Below are 18,961 nucleotides of genomic sequence, written 5' to 3' on the forward strand. Positions count from 1 at the left end.
TTAAAAACATCATAATATTCATGCATCATATTTTTAAAGAATTATTGATGCAAATATTTATGATACGTGAATTTAACAATCTCGCAGTTAATGTAACTTCCCAAGATGGCGGCCGCTCAAAGTCAACAACAGCAGAGAGGTAAATATTTTGCAAATTAAGCACGACTGTTTGTTAATTGTGATCGTAACTGAATCATTCCCATAAGACGTGTACATTTCCTGCAAAGTGTATGGTTTCCATATGATTCCACCTTCTACATATAAGCCACGTTTGCTAATTCATTTTGGTTGCTAATGTAAATCATGCGTGGACATGTGCTCAAGAGGGCTCTCGAGTTGCCATAGATCAACACCAGTTCTCTCACAGTGACACTGAAAACAAATGAAAATTTTGGATGGTTTTATTTTAATGACAATATGGGATACTTACAGATTACAATATGGGATACTTACAGAATCGTTAACATTCAGTAACCTGTTCAATATTCTGCGAAATCATAGTATGCCCGCCAGTATCCCAGCTGTCACTCTAATAAAGTATTAAGCTCGTCATATTTTGGAAAACATCAAAGTCTTTCACCTTTGCCAGCAAGAACTATGGACACAAGATTAAATTGCTTCCGACCCACACTACAGAACAGTCATGGAACTTCCACACTGGAGAAACGACTTCCGTTCAGTCCATTCAGAAAGTGACATATCTTTTAGGTTCAAGATTTTGGTGACATTACAATGTTTGGAATATCAACAGACGGTTAACGGAACTGCAGCAGAATGGCACCAAAATTGTTTGGTGAAAGCAACACCATATTGGCGAAAACAGCTACTGATTTTTGGGCTAAAATGGCACCATATATTAAACAAAATATGACATTGACTTTCATGTTTTATTTCAGTTCATAATGACATTAATTAGATTATCATATCTACATATACCATGCTGTACCATGTTTTGAGGGTATTTCTTTTTCACATAATTTCTTGTGTACAGTGAGATGACAGCGCCACCTGTAAACACCGTCTCATGTGTAGAAGCTTACATCACAGTCGGAACACAAAATGTTTGAAATGTTCAGCTTTCGAGGAAGTTGTGGCCTAATTTCTGTCAGAGTATTAAAATTCTACCATAGAGCGTAATGCACTTTGAGAACCTCAGTAAATGTGATCATAACTTTTGAATAACGCTTTTTGAAAAGCCAAACATAAATATCACGTGACTTGAATGGAATGTTGCAGACATGATAAAAAAATACATTGAAGATTGAATTGGTCATCTCTTACATACATTTTTTTCATGCAGCAGAATTCGTACCAGGCATGTGACCTCTGAGGAATGAATGTGCAAATGATCATGATGATTGAATAACTTACCTGTAAATACGTTTTTTTTTAACAAATTTCACCAAAAACATTAAAATAATCAAGAAAAAATTACAAAATTACCAGTTTGCTTGGCTTTTGATTAAAATGATATGTTGTATTTGTTGATTTCTGTGGAGAAGAATGCATCACATGCGCTTCCATACAGGGGCGTGACCCTGCACAATAACGAGTAACCCGAAAACATGGTACGTCACTTCTAGCGCTCGTACTTGCAAACAAGACATGAAATGTATGTTGCATTGAAAACCAGCGGACGACAGAACATTCTAACAATAAATTTATAAAAGGTGAGGTGATATTTATTTACACAATTACAGTTTTGATAATCTACTGGTACGCAATAGTGTTCATGATCATCTTTGCGCTATTACCCAAAATACTCGTTACACCATGGTATGAACGAAGCATGACATTCATGTTTTATTTCAGTTCATCATGATATTGCTAAGATTATATCAACATAGTATGATGCAGACTATGTGTCATCATAACATTATAAGAATTCATAACACACTCTTTTCAATGATTCTTTCAGTGGTTCGAGGAGGGTGTTGTCCATCGTGGATTGTTCAGGGTTTAATTCATGGTCGTTTTCACACTGAGTTTAAGTGATTCCAGTTGAATTGGCAGAGTAGACATATTTATTGTGTAAACATACAGCAATCCAATTCATAAAAATAATGAAACTGTTAAACTGTTAAACAGTTTTCACCGTCCACTCATCGAAGCCATTGTGCTGAACTGAGTTGTTGTGAATGTTCATTACTTTGTCGGTGACCCACCTGATCCTTCTTCTCCACTTTACTGTCGGCTGGTCTGTTAGTTTAATGTTGAAACTTACCTAATATATTTATTTATATTTATATTTATTATCCCTCAAAACACTAAAGATGTCATATTGATGTTCATCATCAAAGTTTTATGGTGAGGTTTTCGCCATAACATTTGTAGCCGTTTTCGCCAAGGTGGGGGTTCTGTTATGTCCAAATGGTGCTGTTTTTGCCAGGTGCCATTTTGCTTTGGTGACGTTTTAGCCTGACCCCTCAACAGAAGCAGTGTAGACTAGAGGGTTCACTGTCATTATCAGAGAAGTGCAGGATATTGTGTGGGTACACAAGAGGTCCACTAGAATGCCTCATGGCGCAAACTTGCAAAAGGGGATTCTTCTACAACTGACATTGTGATAGGAGCTTGAAGAGGATTGATCCAAAGCTGAGACATCATTTGACAGTGCTTGACAACTTGTTGAATTCTGGATATGATCATGATGATGTCAGAGTTGCCTCTGAGTTAGCGGTATTGGCATAAGAAGTCTTCTGTTATCAGCTTCAGATTCTCTGAATGATTATGGACATGTCACTGCTGACATGTAGTCAGCCTTTTAGTTTTAATAAACATTTACCAGGGACTCTTGGGCTCTTGTTTCAGCTTGCATAAAACTGATGTTCAAACCCTTCTTACATCATAAATTCATATTGAAAGGTGCACAGTAATTACCATGAATCTATGTTAGAGTTAGAATACAGTTGTAAGTGATGTAAAGCCGGCACTGGTGACAACTACGGCAAGCTTCAGAGGGTGTAAGATTAGCATACCTATGTGTTATATCCTGATAAAAGATATTGTATGTGCATTTGGATATTCCTGATTCCTGAAGTGTTTCATCAAGGTCATGTAACTCACATTAGTTTTTCATATGGTGACGACTGGAATAAATGATTGCATTTGCAATGTACAGTGTACGTTTGGTATGCACAAAGTGCATTTTAACTGGAATTTTATGACAATTGTTTTTCTCAATTTCTGTTAATTGCTTTTAGAATTAAACAACTTCATGAATTACTCTTAATCACCTGAAAGTGTGTGTCGCTGCAGTAGTACAGCAGAATAGCCACTGGTGGTACAAAATATATTTTTGACTGGTTTGGCTGCCATGGTATGACCTTGTTCATATATGTATTTTGTTCTGTTTTGTTGCAGGTCGAGTCCAGGTGGTTGTATCCTTATTTCAACAGGAAGAATTGAAACATTACATTGTTACTTTTACATGTTTTAAGCGACTGCACAGCTAATACAAGTAACAGTTATTTATTATTTTCTTGATCTAAAGTACTGTTCACAGACGTCATCTTCACACATGTGTGAAAACATAAACACAACTGAAGGAGTTTCAATCACCTGACTGTGATGATTCACCGATACATCACAATTATGTATGATACAGCATCATATCGTCAACTGGTGTATCAATACAAAAAACAAAAAAGATACTTTTTTTTACCTTTTTATCAAAAGAGTATTATTTTAAACACGTTGAAGTACTTTTCTAGAGAAAAATATGCAAATATGATAGAATTACTTGCTTGTTTATTACAATATTGTTATTGTCATGCACAAATACCTTGAAATACATTATTTTATAACTTAATACTGTGTCATTCTTTCAAGGTGCATGTATGGTGATAGGTATTGAATCTCAAGTAAAATATTGTGATATATATGTATCAGATTGTGACATAGTGTATCCTCCCAGCCCTACACCTGACTGAAGTTGAGAGTTTGTCATGTGTAGCTTGTCTTGCATCTATTGCCATTGGTGTCTGTATTTGTAACTATTTTCTCCTCAAACACTACCAGGCCAATGATGTTGAAACTTCACATACTTGTTCCCACAATGCTGATGGATATGTTTTAAAAGTATAAATTTGGCTCCTATTACCAAAATAAAATTGATTGATTAAAAGTAGAAATTTAGCTATTATGTCATTATTGTTCATAACTTGGACCTGTGAAGATCCACCAGTATGGGTAAGATATCCCATCCAAACATCCGATACAATTGAAGTTTGTGGAGGACGTATGAAAAACCTAGTCCGTCCTCATGTCAGGGCATTTTTTGCAAACCAGTGACATATATAATGATTGTAACCTTTTTGAATGTTGCCAAAGGATAGTAACCAGATGATTCTGCTAGGAAAGATTTAGCAGCCCAAGCTCTGTGTGCATATTAAATGATAGCGTAAAATAGAACTAACCATGAAGATTTTTATGGATATCAACTTCTTTATATGAGAACACAATGTTTCGGAGTTAATGCTTACTCCTTCATCAGATGTCGGCTTGACTGTTCTGGTGCTGGCATTGTGGAGTATCTTGTTGATGGCAGGTGAGCGAGGGACAGGAGATGACAGTTGAAATCCTCTGGGAACGACGTTGTTGTCTCGGCATCGTAACAGGAAAGTTAGATGATTACTGGTTTTCACAATTTTGCTAATAGAACGGTTGTACCTGTTGATGGATGTAACTGCATCATCTCCATGTTGATGTCGTATCAAGTCTTTTAAGGGCATTTAGAAGTGAAATACATAAGAATGAAGATATTTATGGATATCTTCTTCTTTATATGAGAACACAACGTTTCGGAGTTATTGCTTACTCCTTCATCACCTGAAATAAACAAATAAATAAATAAATAAATAAATAAATAAATAAATAAATAAATAAATAAATAAATAAATAAATAAATAAATAAATAAATAAATAAATAAATAAAAATAAATAAATAAATAAATAAATAAATATTTTAGAAAGAACAGGCTTTTGAACATAATTTAGATGTAGAACTTGAATTGGCATAAACTTTATTACTGAAAAGCCAGAATGCAATCTTGAAAAAAATCCCATGGATCTCCACTTTGTCTCACATCAGCAGTGAAGATGTTACCACCCATGAGTGACAGGACTGTAAGGTCTATGGTAAACTGCCAAGATCCTGGCGATGTTAAAAGTTAACCTTGGAATAACATGTTTGTTGGAAATAAACCTACTGTGGCCACATGACCAACCCAGGTGATATATATTCTGAATGATAACACTTCTGGTTCTCTCGGGACATATCTGTCAGAGCTTCAAACATATACTTGTGGAAGTCAAGCCCGAATATGCTGCACAGATTCTATCAAAAGCTGTTGAGACTTAATGTTTTCACTGTCTCTCTGAAGTTTGATGTTCACACAGCTCCAGATATGTTTGATAATATCTGTGACTGTGCAGGCCATGGTACAGTGTTCCCAGAAATTATTGAGAAAATCTTTGTATTTTTTCTAATGATGCTAAGATTGGAAAAAGGGCTTTCACTATGCACTAAGCATACTAAATAAGGGAGACAACTCTTGAAGGCTTAGAAGGCAGCTCATTACGTCAAGAGTTATCTCCCTTGTCTGAGCAGACGGCTTCCTGTGTTGACAGGGCAGAATTTACAGCAAGAGAGAAAAGAAAGCTCATTCTAGATGATTTTGAAAGGGATTAGGCTGATGCTAAAGTGTTAGCTTGTAGACATGGTATTCCTCTGTCTACAGTATACAGAACTTTGAAAAATATTCAAACAGGAACCGGGATAGAGCACAAAGCAGGGGCAGGTCGGCCTAGGAAATTCAGTGTTGTGGATCGCCGAAGACTTGGGCAGATTGTGAGTAGGGGCAAATTGAAAAGTGTTGAGAACATCAGAAATGAAATGATTAGCAGAGGAAGTTCTCAGGTATGCAGTGAAACAGTTAGGCAGGAATTACAGACTTAATTGGATGAAAAAACGTGGAATTCCCTCGCCGTTGATGAAAGATGCACAAAAGGAAAAACGTTTAAACTGGTGTCAGGCTCATGAAAATCAAGACTGGGATAATGTTTTCTTTTCGGATGAAAGTTCTGTTTGGCTTTTCCCTAATTGTGTGAAAATTTGGACCAAAGATACTGTCAACCTATCTACCAGCGACCAAAACATAGCCCGAAGTTTTACATGTGGGGTGGCATATCGGCTCGCGGAGTGACGCCATTGTGTGTTTTCACGGGAAACTTGACAAAAGAAAGATACGTTGACATTCTAAATGGTCACCTTCTTCCGACAGCACAAACATTGTATGAAGATGATTGGATTTTCCAGCATGATAATGACCCAAAACACACTGCGCGCTACACAAAACAGTGGTTGTCGGGCGAAAATGTTCAAGTTTTAGACTGGCCCAGTTACAGCCCAGACCTAAACCCAATTGAGAATGTGTGGGGAGTCATGAAGGACAGAATAAACCAAAAGGGACTGAGAAATATTGAAGATATGAAGGCTGAGGTGGTCCAATATTGGGATACCCTGTCACACGATTACCTACAAACTTTGATGGATAGTGTGCCTAGGCGTTTTCAGGCATGCATTGCTTAGCGAGGAGGTCTAACAAAGTACTGAAACAAAACTGAGACTGTAAAAGGATGATGTTTTAACATGTTTATGTAAGTAAAACGCCAGAAGTTAATAAACGTAATGAGTTACATGACGCAACATGATTCTCAATAATTTCTGGGAATACTATAGTATGCCAGACAGTGGTTTCAGGAAACAAAATCATCCAACAAGATCCAGGACTTGCTACCTAATTCTTTCCTAAACAAGCAACAAATATGTACCAAGAATATCAATATACTTCAGTTACTGTATATTGCCTTCAAACTAATATCAAGACAATTTTAGCTGCTTGTTGCTCTAATTGTTATATGTTATATGATTGTATACTTACTATGTGCACAATGTAATCCTCATTGAGGGACCTGTCTAGAAGCACTGGTGTTATGCCCACAGCTAAATGAAGTTGTTAGACCTGACAAAGAAACAATCCAATACCATTTTACTTATTTCAAGTTTCATTCTTCTGCTACGAGATCTGCTTTCAAATTCTTCCTGATAACAAAACATATTGAAAATTGTGTAGATTTTAGAATTCCTCCTAAAGCAGCTATCTCACATTTTTTCAAACAATTCTGATGTGAATAGAATATGAAGAATTTTGCTCTTGTGGGACCTCTTTAATCAAGTGAGCCATCATTAGTTCTGCACAGGACCGATCTACACACAGCCTGTTAATTGAGAAAGGACAGCCTAAAATATATTTGGACAACCTATCACCTCTAAATGTCTAATGGTATCTGCAAATGCGTATATTGTAGTACTTTTGGCACATCACTGTAGTTGCAGATGGCGGGTGACAGTAGTAATGAATGCATTTTGACCTCAACTATTTGAATGTGATTGAATATTGATGTCATGCACAAATTGCTTCCATATTGCTTCCAAATTCTGTTTATCAGTATCATTATTTGTCTCATTATTTCTTGGCAGTTCCAACACAGATAAAAGTGATATCACATGTATAAGTAACTGTGTTTTCTTGTTTTACTTTTTTTTCTGGATTTAAATATGGATGCAACATTTCACAATTACTGACTGTGAGCACACACAGTTTATGCTATTCTCAGGTGCAATTGTATCCTCATGTGGCTGGACATTTGGCATGTACCTACTCATTGTATTCCTCACCAGAATGTGCCATTATCAAACACATTCTAATGAATCTGATCAGTTTGATAAAAAATGTAAGAATACATAAGAATGTATGTTTTACTTTTAGAATATTTTTAGCCTTAACAGAACTCAGAGATCTTCTCTGCCATATCAAATATTGCTCTACCTCAATGGATGGTACTTTGCGTTTTTCTTCATAGCTGAAATTCTAATCTATGTATTTAAAGGTAAGTTATTTGAAGTTTTCATGGAGTAGTATGATGTGCATTGATGATTGTAATGATAAGTGTCATACACATGTTATTCCTTCTTGTATAGAGTTAAAGTTTTGGAGTATGATGTGATGGCATATTAAATGTCATTTTTTATGTAGTCATGTCATTTTTGTTTGTTATCAATGGAAACCACTAGACAATGTGACTGAAGTATGTATAAACCTAGTGAAGATAAGTTGTAATGTTGGCAATAAGTATATCACAGCACCTATGTCTTGCATTTGTGCAGGTGAGACATTGCCGTATGCCACTAATACTCTGGCAGCAGAGGTGATTCTAGTGTTCCTACTGGCTGGAGTGGAGGCACTTCGACTATTCTTTGGTAAGTCCAAGTACATGTACCACATTATCACAGAAACAGATGAAAGTTGTTGGTTCAGATGCTCATATGTTCCGGCCCATGCAATGCCAAATGGGGACTCACAGTATTTCTTTAAATCCCATGGGGTTGTATTTTTTTCGTCTTTATTAGAACATGTCATCATATCCCATTTGCATAGATTGATGCTCATGTTCTTGTTCACTGGGTTGTCTGGCTTGTAATGTGTTTAGGTAAGTATAAGGTAAGGTAGTAGTGACTGATTTTACACCGCTTTTTGCAAGTTTGCTGCAGTATCACAGCTGGGGACACCAGAAATGGACATCACACAACATGCCCATGTAGGGGATCGAACCTGGGTCTCTGGCATGACGAGTGAACACTTTAGCTACTAGACAAACCCTAGGCCCCAATAAAGTAAGGAATTAACATGTCAGTTACAGTGTTTGAAATGAAGTTGTTACCTTCTGGTGAACTGGTTGCACCATGTTCAGTAAATTTCCAAATATACCTGTAGGAAATTTACTTTGCTGTATTAAGCCCGCACACAGAAAATTTATGGTTAAAATGACTACTAGTTAAATTTGTTTTCAGAGATTGTGCAGTAGAGGACAAACCCTGCAAAATAATTTATGTAAATAATCTGTAGTTAACTTTGGAAATTAGCAGGAAATATTGGATTGTAGTATGAGGCGCTTGTCAAATTTGATCTTACAATTGTTCTTTATCCACTTAATATAGTGAATAAAATAATTAATTCTTGCTTGGAAATATTAATTGATCTGTATAATAGAATGCAAAACTAGACTGCATCTTTAGTTGTATATTATCATATTAAATATTGTTCATACAATTAACTATCTGTTACTGACTGGTAGACTCCCAGTGTGTTTGTGAATGAATTATGTCCCTTGGTCTGTCATTATCTTGAATAGAAACAAGAAAAGCTTTTTAAGAAGGCAGCATTGGAGGGACATGATTAAATCAAGAAATTTAGCGAAATGGATGTAAGATGATTTGGATGAGTGAAGTGGATTTCAAGAGCATCACAATGACCATACCTCTGTCTTTGAGAGAGTTGCTCCAATCAGAGATCTATTACTTGCATCACAAATAAGGTACTCACATGCCCAGTATACAGGGGCAGACACAAGAGTGTCAGTGGTCAGTTCATCACAAGAAGGGATATATGTCAATATGTGAATATATTTCATATCAAAGGTTGTTGTCATGTCTACTTATGTCGGTTAGCTAAGATCCATAATGCTCACATACACGAATGAAGCACTCCTAGAGGTCGCAGTGGAGGAAATCCTTTGAACTTTTGAACTCACACATTATGATTATTGTGCACAAAAAAATTACATGCATGACCACTTTCTACTTATACCTACAAGTGCTCCCTATTTATGTTTTCAAAATATCCTCACATAAATGTTTGCAAGCCATCAAACTTCTCAGTTTTTCACTCACATGTTAATGGTGTCATTTTCACTTACCTGACCTGTGATGTATCAGGGATTCTCTCCCTAAAATAGTAACACTCATATTGGAAAATCTGGTATATGGCCAGATGGTGGCCACATGAATATGTGCATACACCTAGTTGCAGGTACAGCACTGTGCAGTAAACTTGGACATCTCAGAACAAATTAGTGAACACGAAATCCCACTTCATCAATCATCATTATGGCTAGTGCTCAAGTTGACATTCAGTACATTGATAATGCACTTGGTGGACAAAATTTGGTTTATGGCAACTAAAAGATTATCCTGGAGAACCGAAAGGGAGCACCTTTAGAATTCAGCACCACAATCTCTCGTGAGGACGTTCTCAGCCGTAGGTCACATGTCACTGAGACAGACAAACAGTTTGTGAAAACCCGTTGGACACAAACCCGCGACATTCGGATTGTTAACCCAAGAGCTAACTGACTGAGAATTGTGTTCACATTGTTGCACAATGTGGAAATTTAGCTAGTCATTCCTGTGACATCACGGAAATGAATGGAAAGAGTAAATAGGTTACGGACAATTACGAAGGTTACGGGTAAACTTGGTGTCTCATGCTATCAATCTACTGATGGTTGCTGAATGACCCTGATACCATTTGGCACAATCATCCTATTCCATAATCTACAAGATACCATGTTGTTTGGAATGAGCCAATATGGTTCGAACTGAAAACGGTTGTTGGCATTGGACATCGGTATCTTGGTGCATGCATGAATGACGTGCTTGTATAAAAATCATTGGGTGCTTTCGTGACAGAAAAGTGTTGTAGGGAACACAGTGAGGATACTGTGGATCGCGCTAAGGAATGAGTGAGACATTGGCATGTCTAGTGACGGCACAAGGGTGAGTTAGACTTCGAATCATTACTGAAAATATGTAGATCTAGAGGTGAAATTGGCTGGAGTGCAAGTTCTAGGCCGATTTCCATTAACCCCAAATTTCTACATTAAAACATCTCATCGTTTACCTAACTTTTGACGTTTTTGGTCTCCCGTTTTTGTGTGAACAAAGTATTCAAAATGCAAAAGGAAAACAAATGGTACACATGCATCTACCTACTATATTGGATTAGGTCCCTTATCCTAACCCTAACCCTAACCCTAAACCCTTGAAAGAATTCTAATAAATAGAATACATTGACCAAACCGGCACGAAAATGGCTGACAGGTCCAGTGTAATGTATTCTTACCGCTTCAACGAATAAATACAAATAAACTCCAATTTCAGTGTAATGGTGCAAATTACTGAATGACAAAGATATATATGTATATTAGTTTACATTTATAATTCATTTGATCCAAATAGTTACATTTGAAACCGAAATATAAAATATATTTTGATTATACATAATAGAATATGGTGAAATGTGACCAGTGTAAGGCATTTTTACTAAATTTAAACAATACAAAGTGTAAAAATACGCAAAATATAACACCTCAGTACCTCTTAATACAAAGAAATATGAGCATATTAGTTAAAAAAGAAAAAAAATATTTAAAACTGGTTCCCGCGAAAACTTGCGCATCCGCTGGAAACAACTACTGGAAACTGGCAACATCATTGGGTGTCTGCAATCACAAGGCTGGTAGAGATGAAATATCAATGAACGGAGCTTATATGCACTCACTGAGCTTGACCTTGTTGATATGCTTGCATCATAGGGCTTTGTTTCAAGAACGTGCCTTTGAACAAAATCACCTGCAGTTACATAAATCAGTATTATGACGTGTTTTTAAAGTTTGTGGCACTGTATTTTAAAGGTTGGCCACTGAAAGAATAATAGGAGTCTGCTGGAGAAGCTGTGTCAAACACCGCTCAGCAACACTGAATATGTACAACAACATTCAAAACCATGACATCAATTCAAACACATTTTGACTTTGACTCTATTAAAGACCTTGTTTGAAAGACTCCTAAATCTGTTTTTGCCATATATCATGATGTCAGGGATTTACAGGATGCAAATTCCTGCGTCCTAAAAGCATAAAAAATCACAATGGACGCAACAAAATTTATTAGCGTGTCCAAAGGGATGCAGAAAAAGTCCAAATACTTTATGTAAAACTCTTGATCAAATAACAATGACTTATCACAGAGTCGGCCACAGGTTTTGGTATCAGTTGCAGTTTAATTACTGTAACGATGTCATGATCATGTTACACAATACAATACAATACAATACAATACAATACTAGTAAGTGAATTACAACCATATTGCAACATAGTATTAGTAATAATATTAAAGTGTCTGGGGCGCCCATTTTGTAGCTTAGGACCCTTGGAAATTAAGAGTATGAGTCTCATGAACCCTCAAATACTGGACTCAAGGTAATCCCTGATGATGTGATTGTTAATAAACACTTGTATGTTAGTACATTATTATTTCAATCTCATTACAATCTCTTATGTCTTGCAGAGTTAGTGATCAGTGACACTGTTTCACAACATGCCCTTATTGAATTGAAAAATTACATAGAACTTTAATTACATATATGAGTTTGAAAACAATGCATTACAATATGATCATCAGGGACAAATTCCTGATAAATGTAGAAGGTTTCCCCAATCTGACAACAATCCATAAAATATGATTCTAGTTCCTCAATGAACAAATTTGCAGTTAAAAATAAATCAGTGATGAGTATTCTTGACAAAATTAATGCATCAGTATAGGACTTTTGTGCAACAAAAATGTGATGACCCAAATCTTAAAACTACCCATTAAATGCAGGACAAATTTTTATGGATAGCAACTTCTTGAGTTTATTTTCACGACTGTTCAGTTCAGCTCAACCTGATGAGGGGACTAGGATAAGCCCCGAAACATAGTGAAAATAAACTCAAGAAGTTGCTATCCATAAAAACTTGTCCTGTATTGCTATGCCAACTTCTAAATGCCTTTGGAGAATTACCCATTAAATGATTGTAAAGTTATATAATGTGAAGTTCGAGAACTGTAATTTGTAATGTTCACAATATATGAATTGAAGGCAAGTCTGTTAAATTATAAAACACTCAGAACCAAACTTCACTGCTCCTCTCATAAAAACAAATTACGATTATTAGTAGTAATAGTATTATTGTCATTGAAAGGCCTTGGCGTCAACTTGGTGAACAGACTCTGTCAGTGTTGTTCACAACCCTGTGGACTTGAAAGAACCCACAAATCTGTTGGTAAAATGACCAGATAGTGACCATATGAATACATACGAACACCTAACTGCGGTGCACCTAACTTGGTGCACCTAGTGGCTGCAGGTTTGCATGGTCCCAACCGAGTTGAGATTGATCATACAATGGACCCTTGAGACTGACAAATTATGAAACATCCTAGGGAAACAAATTACCAGCACTTTGAGCAGAGACTGTATAATAATACTATTATATGGTCTCTGCTTTGAACGTGTACTAGTTGCATGGATAGGTGCGCGAATTGTCCTGCAATGAAAATGATAATAATAAAAGTAAAGTGTACTACTAAAATGGAATGCATTTTTTCAAATTCTTCAATTGAGAATTATGCACTGAACCAGTACAAGTTTGCTTTATTACACGTACAGTTGTTTTGAGGTTAAAGTGTATCACTTTACTAACGAATTTTGATCAGTAAAAACACAGAATGTGTTTAGATTAGAAAATTTATAGAAATCTTGATTTTCGCATCAAAGTGGGACAATTATTTCAGATTACCCACATAGTCACATGGCTCCTAATTTGCTACAGCTATGTTCATTGGTCATTTGGAATTGCCAAAATACAGACAAAGTATCATTGATTGAAAGTTATTTTGACTATTCCTAGTGTGTTGTAGAGAGGAATTTCACCTGAGAGAAAATTGGTGCCCCCAACCAATAATGCTATAAAGGAGGTAGTTCAATGTTTTTCTATTCATGCTGCTTTAAATAGAGTGCTTGTACATTTCGGGGCAGAGTGAGCCAGGACACATTATTCTGCAAGATTATGCCGGGGGAGTCTCATTTTACAATGTATATTATCTTCCTGGGTCTGGATATTTGGAGCTCTCTCAGTGGCAAGATGGTCATAAGTTAATGTTAATGTTAGGCACTTACAACTGTCTTAGTGCTAAGAGAGCTTCGAAACTGTAGAACCGGTGTGACAGGCTATAATATACATTAGACCAAAGTATACCCAGGGTTATGGCAGGCTAGGCTAGACTATACCCTTGGTCAGTTCATACTCTGGGATATAAATCGGCCTTGGCCAGTTCATACCTCACGTTAGTCACAGGACAAATGATACCCCCCAGCACAGCCAAGTTAAGATATACTTGAGCTAAAGCTGCCTAGGTTAGATTATACCCAGGAATATTATAGACAAGGCCAATTAATACCACAGCCACTATACACTTTTCCCAAGTCATAAGACCATACCCCCATGACATCAAGACTTTTATTACTTCAAGGAGAAAACCCACAGTCATGAAAAGCAAAAGACAATATTCCCCAAACAACGTAATACAATTGGGAAAAAAATATTCAAATAGCTTTCCTGTTCATAATATGACAACATGTTTCTAAGTTCTCACTGTGCAGCTTTGGAGTCACTGCTGTATATGTGAATGTACCAACTTAAAACATACATAACATCAAATGATGGGTTATTTTCAAGATGAAGTGCATATTCTGTTGTTGAATATAAGTTGAAACTTGCAAGGTAGGCCAGCCTGTCTGTGGAGTCACTGAATTTTGTGAATGATGATGTTACAACCCAGATTTCTGTGACGGTGATCTCTACATCAGTTGCCCAGACTCCATCACAAATGTGCTAACATGTTCATTCACTTTTTGGTTCAAGTAGTCCTGTAGTTTTTGTGTCAAGACAGTGTTCATGTGGTGAATAACACTATCCTGGAGAAGGGAGTGGTTGTTGTACCCAGCAGAATTTAGCCATAAGTGTAATAGACTGTAATGTAAAGGACAATAGGACAGATACATAGATAGATAGATGGATGTTATTTATTTCCTCAAGTTGAATGAAGATTACAGTGTGCAGTTATGATATATTTTATGTTAAATGATTAAGATGGATTATTGCTCAAGTCAGGAATGTTCATATTTATACAAGTGTTTTAACAAGTATCGCCATTTCCTTATGAAACAGCTTACAATAATTATTACTTTTGCCCACACATCCCTTTCTAGTTCCATAATACATTCTGATGGACATCCACCAAGTAGAAATGCAAGAATAACATCATTGTCTTCATCCCAAATCTTAACCCAAGTATCTACATCCAGAATATCACACATGGAGTTAAAGAGTTCATTTTGGTCATTCATGTTAATCGTACATGACAAAAACATGTGCTTTGCAATATCATCATGACAGTTTTACAATAACATTCTCTTGAAACGATTTCAGCTGTGATTACACGATGCCATTTAGAAAGCGGTCAAATGCAACATATGTCATATTTGGGATTTCACTTTCTGAGTAAGTCATGTAAGTTGTGGAAGTCGTGGAGGCTGAGCGGGCTAGGCAGGCTAGGCGGCTGACTTTGTGTGCTGGTGATTAGTAGCCTGACTCTGAGGGTGTGGGTTCAAATGCCGAATGGGACTCAAGCAAAAAAGTACTAGAATTTGTACTTTACTAAGAAAGTGAAATCCCAAATATGACATATGTTGATTTCAGCTGATCCATAGAATAGTCTTGTGAACTGGTCATTCTTCTCTGTGGCCAGCATCCAGAGATAATGTTCCTTACTGGATCTTATATTAATATATCTTGACAGACTTAGTCTTGAGTTAAGATGGACATGAAATAGATTGTCTTGATGAGATTTAATAGCATCATTTATGGAACTGGACCAGCTTTTCTCGTTGATATATTGACTATTACTGACATATTTTGCTAGTACTTATATTGTTAAGGTTATACTATTGTAAAGGTGGCCGCATATTATATATCAGGGATTTTCTACAACATACCTTACATGTAGAACTATCCAAACACATAAACTGACCAAGACAAACTAGAAACATTACTTTAAAAACATAGTTATACTCCTGTACAAACTGGATCATAATATACTTGTTAAAAAAATCCCAAAGATTCATCTATTAAGTAATGCCAAAGGATGAGAGATGTTTGCTCCATGATTTTGCAAACATACTTGATGCATGTGAAGGTTTTTTGCATTGTCAGATTACATTATCCTAAATTTGTCATGTAGTGGGCCATTTGTAAGTGATTTAACAGGTTATGAACAGTGATTGAAATATGTTTCAAAGTGTGTGTCATCATTGACATTTCATACTGTTTACTTTTGATCCAAGTGAGCTAATGTGCAATGGCATCATGTTATATGTTTGACTATACTGAAACATTCAACTTGACAAACCCCTGTCTTTCTAGTTTTAGGCCAGACCAATTTTATTTCTTTTTTAGTAGATTTTTGTCCTCTGAAAACCTAAAGGAAGGCAAAAAATAAATAAAATAAAATAAAATTTCTAATCAAAGTAATACTCCTGCTAAGTATTCAGAGTATTTTACTTTTGACAATTTATGAAGTGAACATGGATAAAAAAAACAACCTAAAAAGAATTTTCTTGTGAGTTTACATTTTTAGCCTATAAAAGCTTCAAGATTTTTATTTTTTGAGCAGGGAAAATCAGGGTTTTTTTAGGTTTTTTTTATTATTCTTGAAAAAATACAAGAAATAAAATTGGTCTGGCCTTACTATTTTTTCAACTTCATCTCTTAAACCTCTGAAGTTACTTAATTGTGCCATTAATTACAGCTCTCTGTCTGCTTTGTTGACACAAACGTCAGTCAACTACTCAGTCAGGTTAATAAGAATTTACATATTTGTTTCATATCCTAATCAAAGCTTTTTGTGTTGTCCAGTGCACAGAAATAATGTGTTAATATATATGGATTCAGATCTGAAAACCTGACAGAAAACTGTGAACTCAGTGGTTCATGTTTCTGGTCACAAGAACATTCCAGATTTATTGTAGCAATATAATGTGATTTTTTTTTCGTGCAGGTCAGAAGGGTAACCTAACAGAGCAGACTGTCGGTGTCATCGTGTGCGTTCTGCTGAGTATCCCAGCTCTGTTTGGAGCTCTGTTCATCATATTGTGGCAAACGTATGTGCTCCGTTTGGAGGTGATACTAGCAGCCATACAACTTGCTCTCATAGGATTTGAGCTTATCTTCAGCATAATCTCCATCATCACATTTGCCAGGTCCTGAGGTGAGAGATCACATATATTGAGTCAGACGTTGCTACAGGTCTAAATGTACACACTACAGTGGGTATTTGCCATACATAATCAGTATAATACTAGCTTTTGGTTGAAGTCTGATGTTGAAGATTAACACGAAACCTTATGTATTTCTGGTCTCTTCCAGTAGTGCCAGATATGTGTTACTTCTGCTCAAATGTGTCACATCCATCCAGTATGGCCAGGGTCTGTGTGATTTACTGGATATAGTGCTGCTAGCAACAGGCTGTGGACATGTTCTGTCCATCATTCCATTGGTATGGACTAGTAGATCATTATCATTCATTCTCAATATTCAAAGGAAGTCTATTTAAAAATTCAGTACTATTTGCTTCAAAACTGTATTTACTTTTCGATGCTTCAAGAACATTTTGCACAAATGGCCATTCGGTGCAGACATGTACCTATCCTCCAGAAAGTCCTTTTTGTGTTTATATAACATGGAGTTTGTCAAATACACTGAAGACTTATGAAAGTCAAAAGCTGGTTTTTAAAGCAGCTTTTCATTTAACGAGGAAGTGAATTTAACTTGTGTGTTATTGCTTGCAGGAAGTACATGTCTGAATATTTGCTCTAGTGATGTACAGCTTCACTTCAGTCAACTCAGAAGTGTATTTTGAATATTTTTAAATTGCCTGTCACAAGACAAACAGGTGCAGAACTGTGAGATTTGTAAATCATGTTTCTGATGTACATATACATGCACATGCACAATTATGCGTACATTTATTTTCTAGAATTTGTAACTGCTCGTTCCCAGTTATTTCAGTGTGATACTGATCGTCCTTTTCACAGTAGTTTGTGGAGGTTTTCTTTATTATTAGCTTTTTATTTTAAACAAATAACTTTCTTTGTATACATAATATAAAAACAACATATACAGACTGTAAGTACAATATGACATATATACCCTGTGCATGCATAACAGCATATATCCTATTTACTTTGTACATGCACCACACCATATGTCTTGCACCTGAATTACACAATGCATCATATATACCCTGTGTATACAATACAACACATACAAGTATACTTAGCAGAATTGTAAGCAGAGTGTTTCTTTGCAGAATTTACAAATAAAATTACCACGGCAACTTCAGTTTGTGGCCATGGAAAATAGCAGGATCTAATGATTGTGTGTCACAGTGGTTATCATCAGGTCTAAGTCCATACTGTTTATATTATATGACTTTAAAGATTATGGAAATTCAATATTAAAGTTTAAATGGATGTATGTATCAGAAATTCATATTTTGTTCTTTGTATTGGATATTTCAAATCACCATTGACCACACTGTTCATTTAGTAGTTAATGTTTATTTTATTGTCTTTTGAAGACTTCAACTTTTAAAAGTAATTTCCCTGGTTACCTTCTGTTTTGATCAGTTGACCCCAGGAGTTTATTTCTGTGCATGTGACTGTATTGTAAATAATGTGTACATGTGTATATACTTCATCAGACATCCCTCCAGTTGTTGCTCTGTATCAAGAGGTATGTATGTATGAGAGTTGTTCCTACCAAGGAAGTAGCAGATACATTGAATGTTGAATAGTCTTGGTAACTGACTGCATGTTTTTCTGACAGTATGTTAGCAAGGTTAGTGTACAATTTATTTGTGTATAATAAATTATTTTTATATGTTTACATATGTCTTTTTATTAGTCTATTTCTGATGTTAACATCTTTGATCGGTAATGTTAAATTTCTCAGTTTCCCAGGCTTCATTTTTCCTTGGCCAAGTAATGTTTTGTGGACAACACACACGAATCCACACTCTGTCAGTCATGTTTTGCAAAGCTTTCATATTCACAGTTGGTATGAATTGAGTGTCTCTGGTGTCTCTAGAGATAAGTGTCTCTTGCAGATTTTATA

The 18,961-nt window shown here is 35.9% G+C and overlaps 1 protein-coding gene across 1 annotated transcript; it reads left to right on the forward strand.

Moving 5' to 3' along the window:
- Positions 1 to 100: 100 nt before the first annotated feature.
- On the forward strand, positions 101 to 18,731 carry LOC137286949 (transmembrane protein 216-like). Its single transcript, XM_067818995.1, has 5 exons — positions 101 to 139; positions 3,364 to 3,380; positions 7,860 to 7,953; positions 8,231 to 8,323; positions 16,845 to 18,731. The coding sequence occupies exons 1-5, from the start codon at positions 106 to 108 to the stop codon at positions 17,051 to 17,053; spliced, it is 447 nt and encodes a 148-aa protein (XP_067675096.1). The 5' UTR covers positions 101 to 105; the 3' UTR covers positions 17,054 to 18,731.
- Positions 18,732 to 18,961: the final 230 nt, after the last annotated feature.

Source organism: Haliotis asinina, chromosome 6, assembly GCF_037392515.1.
Source record: "Haliotis asinina isolate JCU_RB_2024 chromosome 6, JCU_Hal_asi_v2, whole genome shotgun sequence".
NCBI classification, from domain to species: Eukaryota; Metazoa; Mollusca; class Gastropoda; order Lepetellida; family Haliotidae; genus Haliotis; species Haliotis asinina.

Bases quoted from the DNA above. Each gene is read 5' to 3' on its own strand.
- LOC137286949 (XM_067818995.1), top strand. From the start codon at position 106: ATGGCGGCCGCTCAAAGTCAACAACAGCAGAGAG. The intron at 7,954-8,230 runs GTAAGTTATTTG...GCATTTGTGCAG, and splicing joins TCTAATCTATGTATTTAAAG to GTGAGACATTGCCGTATGCC. The intron at 8,324-16,844 runs GTAAGTCCAAGT...TTTTTCGTGCAG, and splicing joins GGCACTTCGACTATTCTTTG to GTCAGAAGGGTAACCTAACA.